Here is a 12,184-nt window from a genome sequence, read left to right as displayed (position 1 = left end):
ATTTCTTTTATTCCCGGCAGCTACTACTTGGGTAAGTTACTAATATTTTAAAAAACGAAAATATAAAGCAAATACTAAAATATAGTTTATTCTATGTCAAAAGTATTAGTTTAAAATAATGGCGTCATTGTTTAAACATTGATTTTATAGCAAAAATCACCGAAAATTAATATTTCTATTTTTTTTCATACCTCTTTCCTAATTATTTTCATATATTTTTATTTTTGTTTTTTTGATAGTTTATGAAAAATAATTCATTTGAGACCTAAATTAAATTTGGTTGATAATTTTTTTAAACAATTGTGAAAAAGTGCAAAAACTTCTAGGGGCAATAAACATAAAAAAATGGTATAAAAATATGTCTTTTAACACCATTAAGTTACACATAAATTTGTGTTAAAATTTATTTATTTAAAAGTTATTCCAATTGTTTATTAGAAAGTTGTTTATTTGATAATTTTTCGACTGTTCTAACAACCATTCAAATTTCGTCATTTTGTGTCATGTGGAACAATTTCACCCAATCATGTCAACATTAGACTGATAATTGCATTCAGTGCAATTTTCAATTCCTATGACAACACGATCGAGTTTGACAACTTCATCCAAATAAATTTCAAAATGTCACGTTTCGGCAATGAGAATGTTCAAAGTATAAATGCGCTAATCAAAGAAAAAATTCCTTGAATCTCGATCAAGAACACCACAACAAGATTATAAATATTATGCGTGGTAATAGATCTTCTATAGTAGAGAACAGCAACGAATCTAATGTTAACTTAAATTTTAATAATTGTCCTTTCATTAACTGTACTTTTAATAAATAAATGTTTCGTTATGTTGAGTTATGATTTTTTTTTTCGAAAAATTATCCGCCGAATATCCCTCGGACATTGATGAATGCTTTATAATTTCGTGAAAAATTTCTCAAGCTCGTTGCTTGGTAACAGTACTCAGCCTTCGGCTTCGTGCTGTTACCAAGGAACGAGCTTTCGATTGTCATGAAATTATCTCGTCTGTTATTAATGTCCTAGGGATATTACTACTGATAATAAATCTTATAAAATCTTATTTTGTTTTTTAATCAATATTTTCAAGATATGTAAGTTGAAATACCATTTTCAAAATTATAATCCCCTATAGTTAAGATTAAAAACTGGCTTTTCATTAATAAATTTGCGAGAAATGAATATGTAATAATGCCATTTCGATGTTCGTTTAGCTGGCAAAAAAAGTTGTTTTTTTAACTTTTTTTAGACTATCTCGTACGGTTCTTATATTTTCATTCCAAAAATAACGAACTTTTTCTAGTGAATCGGTGAGTTAAAAAAGGTACACACTCCAAATTGGCAATTGTTCAGGAAGCAAAAAAAAAATTGTTTATTTGCAAAACTAAATATGTTCGTATGTACGTATGTATGATGTTTATAATTATGAATTTGTGAAAGTGTGAAAGTTACATAAATGAAACATTTTATGTAACATATTTAGTTTTGCAGATCAACATTTTTTTTGGTTCCTGAAACATAGCCAATTTGGAATGTGTACCTTTTATAACTCACCGATTCAAATCGTTGTACATTATTATAATTAGCATAACAACTATTATGATTTTTAAAAGTTTTAAGGTAATTCATAATTTTATACTTAACATCATTTCTTCGTTTACTAGAAGCAATAAATCTCGAAGATGCTGCTTCACCAACGTTACGTGATGTTGCAGTGAGTTCTTTCTCACAAATCAATCCGATTCCCTCTTTACCTTCGTCAAACGAGCTAGAGCTCTTACATTCAGCAGAATCCATAGTGAATACCTGCATAAAAAATAACTTTATATGACCGATTTAAAACGTTTAAAATCAAAAACTGTAATAATAATTAAATGAAAAATTTTTGAAGTATAAACAGTGGTTGAAAAATTTTACAAAAAATTAAAATAAGTAGAACATCGATATATTATTGTTAATTGAGATACATTATTCATATGAATGGAAAAGTATAATTTTTTTTTATTTATGCCTCAACCTCATAGGGTCATTGGCGTTGTACAATTTAAAGATTTACAATTTATTTAGTACATTTATGGAATATATGTATGATGTCAAATTTTTCATATCAGTTCCGTCACTTAATATTGCCTGTAAGGTATTATTGCCACATACGTAGCACTGTGGTTTTAATTCACTCTCCGGCAGATGTTAATGGGTGATGGCGATGTGTATAATTCTAAGACGAGATAGAATGGTTTGATGTATACGCTTATTTGGGGTTGGTTTCCAAGGTAATATAGAATGTTTTACTTCTCGTAGTTTGGATGTTGACTGATTCAACTTGGTCTGCCAATCATTGATTATTGAGTTCTTGATTATAGGTTTTATATCTAGATGTGGAATGCTTCTGATTTCTACAGCCTGCGGACTCGAGATTGCTAGTTATGCCAAGGAATCTACTTCTTCATTACCAGCAATTCCGATATGGGAAGGAATCCATACAAAGTTGACATTTATGTTCATAGTTTGCAGTTGGCTTAATGCTGATTTAATAAGTAGTAGACTTAGATGGCTAGGATAGAAGTTATTTAGGGCAATTACAGAACTTAGTGAATCCGTAATAATGACAGGGTTTTTCGATACTATTTTCTACCACAAAATTTATTGCATTGAGAATAGCGGTTAACTCGGCTGAGTAAATGGATGTTAATTTAGAGATTTTCATTATTATTTTTCTTTTATTAGACATAAATGCTGCTCCCACTCCATCTATAGTTTTAGAGGCATCGGTATATATAAGATTATGGTTATTGTATGTCACGAGTTCTTGGAGGACATATTGATATAATGCTTTGGGATGGTTATCTGCTTTTTTATATATGGAGAGATTGGTATTAATAGATGAGATGGGAACAGTCCAAGGGGGAATAGTGTTAATATCTGGTATACAATAGGTATCTGGAAATTTGAATTCAAGTTCATTGAGGTATCTATTTACCCTTTCATAAAAAGGAAGGTCAAGCCTAGCATGTGTCTTAAAGATATTCCTAAAACGGTCTGAATTTAGATAGTGGTTAACAGGATTAATAGGACCTCTCCAGCTTCACAGTTAAAAGTTTCAGTGGGGCTAGTATAAAAGGCACCTAGTATGGTTCACAAAGCACTATTTTATATTCGATCGAGTTGTTTTATGATATATGGTTTTGTTGAATCATAAATAATACAAGCGTAGTCGAGTTTGGACCTGATCAATGACTTGTACATAAGGGTCAGTGTTTTACTATCTGCTCCCCACGTGTTGTATGCAACAGTTTTTATAATTTTAAGTGCAGATTGACACGTACTTTTTAGATCATGAATGTGGTGGTTCCAGAATAATCTGTTGTCAAATGTTTTAACATATTTTATTTCTTTATTAAATAGATTTAATTCTGGAATGTTATAACTTCTTTTTTTTTAAACTAACATAGCCTTTGTTTTTGTTGTTGATAATTGAAGACCTGTGGAATTTGTCCATAATTCGATATTCCATAGCACTTTCTGTAGATGGGTCTGAAGGGTTTTATCATTTATCCCCTTAAGAAAAATGATTAAGTCATCTGCAAAGAGTCTAGCTTTGACTGGTAAGTCACAAGTGGAGATAATATTATTTATTGCAATAAGAAATAGGGAGACGCTTAAATTAGATCCTTGGGGAATTCAGTTTTTTTGAATTTTTGTATTAGATGAAGTACCGTTAACTCGTACATTAAAAGTTCGATAAGATTTCTTTATGAATTGTGCTATATTACATTTTTCCCCATCGATTAAGTGTTTGAATAATATCATGTCGATAAAAAGTATCGTAAGCTCTAGATATGTCAAAAAATACTGCGATACATTTTTGTCCACATGCCATTGCTTCATGAATCTCAAACTGTAAACTAATCAGATTATCCAGTGTTGAACGATTTTTCCGGAATCCGGTTTGTTCCGGGGCAACTAATTTATTATTTTTTAAAAACCACATTAATCTGTTGGATACGATTTTCTCGAGAACATTACACATTACACAAGTTAGAGAAATAGGCTTATATGAATGTGACAGAGATTTTGGTTGATTTTGTTTATAAATAGGGATGACGATAGATGAACTCCAAATTTTTGGAAACTTGCTATGTTTCCATATATTATTATAGATATTCAGCAAGTGTTTCTTCTCAGATGAAGGAAGTTTTTAAAAAAACAGGAATGTTATTAGGACCAGGAGAAGAGTTTTTCATATTATTGAGTAAGTATTCTAATTCATCCATAGTTATGGGATAATTTAAAGGAGAAAGGTCATCAGGCCTTTCTCCAGGTATGTCAATACCTTTGGATTCATCTTTTTCTTTTTTGATCAAAAAATCTGGAGGAAGAACATCATCGCTTGAGAATCTTTCAAAACTATTACCTAGAATATTGGCTATGACTAGAGGAGAAGTGTATATTTTTTGTTTTTCTTCTAAGAAGCTAATGTGGTTTGGGGTAATTTCCCGGATATCTTTCGTACCATTTGCCACACTTTATTCATTGGTGTAGAAGAATTTAATTCTGAAACAAACTTATTCGATGATTTACGTTTACTTCTTTTAATAATGAATCTAGCTCGTGGTTTTAGTCGTTTGAATTATAATTTATTTTTAAGTGCATTATATTTCCTGAATCGATTTAATGCTGTTTTTGAAAGTTTAATAGCTTCTTGACATTCAGAATTCCACCAAGGGACTGACGAATTTAATTCATTTTACCAACGGCTTTTTCGGCGGCATTTAATACTACATTGGAAAAGTTTTGAATTTGACTATCAAAATTATTATTTGATTTTAAAATTTCGTGTAATGCATTCATTCATTTAAAACTAGATTATAATACTCTTTCCAATTTGCATTTTTGAGATTCCATTTTTATACATTACAAGAGTATTGTATACTGTCAGGATTAGTTATTACAATCAAAAAGTGGTCACTATCATTTAAATCAGAAAGTACATCCCAGGATAGGGTAACTGATAATGCTGGATCACATATTAAAAGGTCTATGGCATAGGATTTACCAGTAGAAATTTCAAAATGAGTATTTCTTCGATCGTTTAGTAGGTTTAACTGAAAATTGTCCAACATTATTTCGATTCAACGACCTAATGGAGTAATTTTATTTGATCCCCATATGTAATTATTTGCATTAAAATCACCAACTATTAGACGAGGTGAAGGTATTTGTTTAATCAAATCTACGATCATTAGTGCTTGGGTTTTGTGTAGGTGGAATGTAAATATTACATATGTTCATTTTTAAAGGCCCTTTGATAGTAATTGCGATTGCTTCAAGTTGTGTATTGATTTGAAGAATTTCTACATCGATGGATGAATAAGTGTAAATTGCTACGCCACCACTAGCACGGTCTACATTTTCTCTATTTTTATATGTGCATGTGAAGTGTTTTAAATTATAAACGTTAGTATTTTTAAACTGAGTTTCCTGTAAACAAAGTATGGATGGAGTAAGTTTTTTAATCATTTGTTGTAATATCTCAAGGCGAGTATAATACCGTCGTAAGTTCCACTGGATAATGGAGAAAGCCATTATAATATATCTTTTACAATTTCATTATCGGATTCGATGTTAGTTTGTGATTGTATGGATTTAAGTATTTTGTTTCGAAGTCTAGTGCATCTATTTTTTGATTTCATATTTAATAAATTTTCATGTAGTTGGTTTAATAGTTTTAATAGGTTTTCTAGATCATTTGTATAAGTTTTTATTAAGCTTACTGGGTCAGGGGTACCATGAGCATTTTCCAGTATATCTACTAATGTTTCATAAGATATTGAATGGTTTACTGAAGTATCTTCATTTATTCGTCTAGCTGAATTTTTTATATCGTCAGTTACTTTAATGGTTCCTATGTCTGTGATTGAAGACTTTGGCTTTTTTAATTTAGGGTCTGAAAAGGGGTTATTTACTGGAGTATTATTTGGTGGAAGGGTTATAATTTCAGAGCGATTTCGTTTGTTTGAGGGAGGATCGTTGGACATTTGTTGAAAATCATTGCTTTCTGTAACATGAGTAGATGATAAAATATGAATATCCGGTTTAGTCGATAGTGTACGAGCCGAGGAAGATATGTTTTACGTTAGGGGAATGTATTCATTGTCTATTGGATCAGTTGAATTAGTTGGAGTAGCATTTTGTGTTTGAGATGTTTTAGTTTCCTTAGTAGTTGAACAATTTTCAGCCAAATGTCCCGCTTGCCTGTAATAAGTACATAGGTCCTTCTCCATTACAATAAATATACGCTATGATGTCATTTTGTAATTCTCAATTATTAAGTCGGGTATTGATGAGACTGGGAGATAAATAAAAGTATGCCTTCTGAAACTGAAAATGTGTTTGTAATTAGGATTTGATGTACCAATTTTTAAAAAATTTATTGGAGTTACCAAAGTTAATTTCAAATTAGAAAGTGCATTTTCAATAATTTAATGTGGGATTGAAGGACAAACATTTGATATCAATAATCTTTCATTTGGTGACATTAATTTACGAGCCTGAGTTTTTTGGTGGTTTACAGTAATTATCCCTTTGTTAATTTGTAGAAAATTGTTAACTAAAGTTTCGCTTGTTAGATAAATGCAAATTCGACCATTTGACATTCTAGAAGAAAAAATAATATTTTTTGGATAAATTAAATCACCAACTCCAAATAGATAGTCTTCCAACTTAGTATTTTCCAGCACAGGAAAAACTATTGCTTGTGTTTTGGATGGAAATTTAGGTACATTTTGATTTGTGACAGTTGCAAAAAATTGTTTTATATTTGTATTTGATGAACGTTGCTCCAATTCTTGTTCAGGGGCCCCAAGAGGCGGAAAATTATCCATTTTTGATTATTATCATCGATAACTCTCACTCGTGTCTCCTCGATATCAGAACTGATAAACGGTAGCAGTAAAAAGTTGTTGCTTTATAACCAAAAATTGATTCTTGTTTGCGTGGATTTAACTTAAATGTTTATTTACGTAATTATATAATATATAATAAACGTAAATATTTAGATTAAATAAATATTTATACACACAGATTTTATACTTGTGGTGAGAAAAATCACTTAGATTCACTTTGTAAGTAAAAACTTTCAGAACTGAAAAAATAATCGTTTAAATATTTAAATTTTTAAAAGAAACTTTGAAATGCGTCTAAACACCTCTCAAAAGTATAATTTTGTTTTAAAAACTTTTCTTAAAAACAAATACAAAAAAATTATTTTTAATAAATTTAATCACTTAGAATTGTGGTTTTAGATAATTGAACATTTTAATGATTATAAAAATTCTTATAGTGCATTAGCACTACACAACTTTTTTTTACATAATTTACCCATTTTTTAAATATAATACTTACATATAAATAACAGTTCTTTGGAAAAAATAAATATTTTTTACTTGTGTAATATACAAATTAATACATTATACTAATTATTATAATTATAAAAAATTAAACTAAGCGTGTATGAAATAATACAGAATATAAAATAAACGTCTTATTTAGCCACGTGAACAGTGCACACTTTATATTCTAACGTCTACTTTACAACTGTTTCTCATGTGTGGCTTCTACAAAACTGACCCTGCATTTATTATTATTTTCCATTAAAATATTGAGATAGCCCAGATAAAAAAAAACATCAAAATTGGCCCAGTACTTTCGGAGATATTGTAAAATTTTCAGATGAATTCAACTTAAAGTTCCGATTTCACTTTTGAGAGCGACGAGCTTATTCTCTTCACCAATTTTTATATTTGTAATTATTTGAAACTCGCACTTTTCAAATCGTCTATAATATAAAAATGTGTTGGTAAGCGCATAACTCAACAACGCATAGACCAATATTAACAATTCTTTTTTAAAATGTCCCTTGCAGTCTAAGGATGGTTTTTACGACAAGAAAAATTCGAATAATTTCCGGGAAAACTCTAAAACGGCCCTTTTTCCATACAAATATTTTCTAACTAAATGTAGAGTAAATTTGAACTTTATTGCTATTCAATAAAGTTTATATTAAATTGCAATCACTCACTGTTGTCCAAACAACGTATGTGTGTTCCTTTTAATAAATTCCACAGGGGGTTGCAAAATAAGAAGAAAAAACAACTTTTTTTTTACACTCCGTATATGGGTAAAACATTGACATTTCCCAGAAAACATTAATGTAGTTATTACTTAGAAATAGATCTGCAATGATCTTTTTTCCATAAATAAATAAAATCTTTTATAAATAAATAAATAAAAATAAATTTTTTCCATAAATCTTTTTCCCATACATCTAACTAAATGTAGAGTCAATTTGAACTTTATTGCTGTTCAATAAAGTTTATATTAAATTACTAGCGGACCCGACAGACATCGTTCTGTTAAATAGATTTGGATTGTGGCAGTTTATTTCTCCTAAATAGAACCGTCACCATGATGATAGGGCGGTGTGTGAGGGTCAGCTCGGGTAACCTAAGTATCTTCGCTCCAACGAATTTTGGCCACCCTTTTGGACCCACTAAAAACTCCGACTGTAATGTCTGCTTGAGGGCTTCAAACTAAGAGGGGAACTTAAGGTTCAAATCGGATTGAAAAATAATCTAAAGGGATAGTGGGAACCTAAAGGTGACAAATTTTTATAAAGTGGGTGCTTCAATGACAAAACATAGAGATAATTAATTATTTATTAATATTATTATTATTAACATAGGGTTAATAACCTATGTAATAAAGAATAATGAAATAAAACGTAAGTATTTTCAGTAATCGCTTTATTGTAAATCAAGTGAATCATAATTATTAACAAAAATCTGTTTTATTTTTATTATAGTGCTTTATGATATACAATGTTTTTTGTTTGATTACCTGGTGAACATACAAACAAATCTGATGGTTTTCCAACACGGAACAAGGTAAGATCTACGGAGCAATTATAACCCATTTGGTGGTGCAATGATTTTATTAGCAGGAGATTATCATCAAACATTGCCAGTGATTCCACGATCAATGCCAGCTGATGAACTCAATGCCTGTTTAAAGTCATCCAATTTGTGAGAACAAGTCAAGGTATTACACTTAAGTAAGAATATGCGTGTCAAGTTGCAAACTGACCAATCTGGAGACATATTCTCTAAACAACTCATTGACATTGGTAATGGCAAATTTCTTATAGACACCTTGACTGGTTGCATTAATTTTGTTAAAGTTTTTGTTAGTTAACTCGATCAAAAGATGAACTTATTCAAAAGGTGTTTCCAGATGTTGCTCAAAATTACAGAAACTATGATTGGTCGAGCGAACGGGCTATATTGGCTGCTAAAAACATAGATGTAAATGAATTAAATTTCAAAATTCAAGAACAAATTTCAGGCGAATTGAAATTGATTGATTGATGAATTGATATATAAATCAGTTGATTCGGTTACTTATCAAGATGATGTGGTTAACTATCCACCTGAATTTTTAAACTCGCTGGATTGACCAGGATTGCCACCTCATAATCTTTAAATAACGGTTGGATCGGTAGTTATAATGTTGAGAAATATATCAACCACATCTTTACAACGGCACACGGTTAGCGATAAAAAAATTATTGAACAACGTGATAGAAGCAACTATACTGAACGGAAAGTATAAAGGAGAAGACGTTTTGATACCACGCATCCCAATGATTCCGAGTGATGTACCATTTGAATTTAAACGACTACAGTTTCCAGTGCGGCTTGATTTTGCTATGATCATAAATAAGTCTCAGGGGCAATCATTAGGTGTTTGTGGTATTAATCTAGAAAACCCATGTTTCTCATATGGTCAATTGTATGTTGCCTGTTCCCGTGTTGGAAAACCAACAAATTTGTTTGTATATTCACCAGGTAGTCAAACAAAAAACATTGTATATCATAAAGCACTACAACAGTGGTTCTCAACCTGGGGTATGCGCCCCCATGGGCGTGAGAGAATTTCAGGGGAGGCGTGAGGGTACAAAGAAAAAGATTAAAATTAAAAATATATATTTTGTTAAAAAACAAAATATTTTGTATTTCGTATTTTTATTTTGTTTAGAAATATTTCTTTATTCAAACGTCAGTCTCAGTCGACAGCGTCTGTGTGCTGTTTGTAGCAATCAGTGTAATCGTTATTTAATAACAGTGTGATTGTTTGTGAATTATTTCATAGTGTTGTGTAACAGCTTTGAAAATGGCTAAGTCACTTCCAAAGAAAAGATTGTATTCAGACGATTATATCAAGTATGGTTTTATCTTTATGGAGAAAAACGGCAACCATTTACCTCAGTGTGTCAACTGCCATGCTGTTCTTAGTAATGATGCAATGCGCCCCGGACGTGTGGAACGGCATCTAATCAAACCATTTTTCTTTGAAAGATAAAGGCTCAGATCTAGGCTCAAACCATTTTTCTTTGAAAGATAAAGGCTCAGATCTAGGCTCAAAGGCTCTACTGCAAATTTTCGTATTGAAAATGAGAAAGCTGTGGAAGCATTATACAAAATAGCACTTTTGGTAGTTAAAGACAAGAAACCATATACTATTGGTTACTCACTAATTAAACCTTGTTTACTTACTGCTTGTAGTACCGTACTTAGTGAAGACAGTTGTAAGAAAGTAGAAAAAATTTTTCTCTCAAACGACACAGTAAAACGTAGAATTGATGACATGTCTCTGGATTTTCTTTGCAGTGTGACGAAACAACTGATAATTCAAAGCATGCACAGTTATTGTTTTACTGTCCAATTATTGACAGAAAACGGTTCCTGGAGGAAATATTGTTTTCAACATCTCTTGAAACAGCAACTAAAGTCATTGACATATTTTCTGCTCTTGAAGATTTTTTTAGTAATCAGTGAATTTCCGTGGGAGAAAGTAATTGGCATATGTACTAATGGGGTCCAAGCCATGACAGGATGTCGATCTGGAATTATGGAATTGGCAAAAAAGAAGAACCCTAGGATAATTCGTTCTCACTGCATTATTCACAGACAAGCTTTAGCTAGTCAGACTTTACTTGAACCTCTCAGCGTCACATTAAACTTAGCAATTAAAATAGTTAACCACATCAAATCCAGCGCATTAAACACTAGGCTCTTTCGGACACTATGTCAAGAACTGAATAGTGATCAGGAAACCCTCCTGTTTCACACAGAAGTCCGGTGGTTATTCAAAGGAAATATGCTTGCAAGATTATTCAATTTAAAGTCAGAAGTTGAAATTTTGTTATTGACTTCAAAACAAGAAGATCTTCACAGAAGATTTACAGATGATAAAAATATCTTTTACTTGGCTTATTTGTCTGACTTTTTTGAGACACTTAATGTCCTGAATCCAAAGCTTCAAGGCCGCAAAAACCTCTTAAACACTTATGATGCAATTAAGGGGGTTATAGAAAAAATATCGCTTTGGCAACGACGCCTTTACAGTTCCAAGCCAAACATTTCCTCTTTTCCTAAACTGAACGACCTCCTTAATGATATTCAAACCCTTCCACTACATCTAGTTTCGGATTTGAAAGACGTCATATCACGGCATTTGGAAGAACTGAAAAATCAAATTCGAAAGTACTTTTCAGATGTTAGCTCGAAAAACTGGGAATTTAAGTTAACAAGGGATCCTTTTCATATCGATGTTGAGATTCTTCAAGAGCAGGCAATTGACCTAAAATGTAATTCACAAGCAAAATCAGATTTTGCAAACATGGACTTGGAAGAATTTTGTTTAATCTACTTTCCTGTTTACCCAGAAGTGGCTTTAGTATCTGCCATGTTATTAGTCCAGTTTTCATCCACATATCTTTGCGAATCTAGTTTTTCTGCATTGGCTTACATTAAATAAAAATACCGTTTAAGGCTGGACGTTGAAAGTGACTTGAGGTGTGCTCTGACACAGTTTCAACTGAATATCGAAAAACTTGTCAAGAACAGACAATACCAACCCTCTCATTTAAAGTGCAAAAACACTCATATAAGACTTTCAACTGTATACGCGTATTTGATTTTTTTAATATTCTTTTTCTCAAATAAATAAACAGTGTTAAGTTTAATGAGACATCAAATAAACTTTCGTATTTAAATATATCTGGATTTTTATTTTGCATCCCAGCTTTTGCTAACGTAGAGTTAGCATCGTCAGTT

At 31.2% G+C, this 12,184-nt stretch overlaps 1 protein-coding gene across 1 annotated transcript; it reads left to right on the top strand.

Moving 5' to 3' along the window:
- The first annotated feature begins 10,952 nt into the window (after positions 1-10,952).
- On the top strand, positions 10,953-11,885 carry LOC140432628 (protein FAM200A-like). The gene has a single exon (XM_072520659.1). The coding sequence runs from the start codon at positions 10,953-10,955 to the stop codon at positions 11,883-11,885; it is 933 nt and encodes a 310-aa protein (XP_072376760.1).
- Positions 11,886-12,184: the final 299 nt, after the last annotated feature.

The sequence above is a fragment of the Diabrotica undecimpunctata genome, chromosome 1 (genome assembly GCF_040954645.1).
Source record: "Diabrotica undecimpunctata isolate CICGRU chromosome 1, icDiaUnde3, whole genome shotgun sequence".
Classification (NCBI taxonomy): domain Eukaryota; kingdom Metazoa; phylum Arthropoda; class Insecta; order Coleoptera; family Chrysomelidae; genus Diabrotica; species Diabrotica undecimpunctata.
Note: the sequence above shows the minus strand (reverse complement) of the source record. Positions and strands in the feature narration are given on the sequence as shown.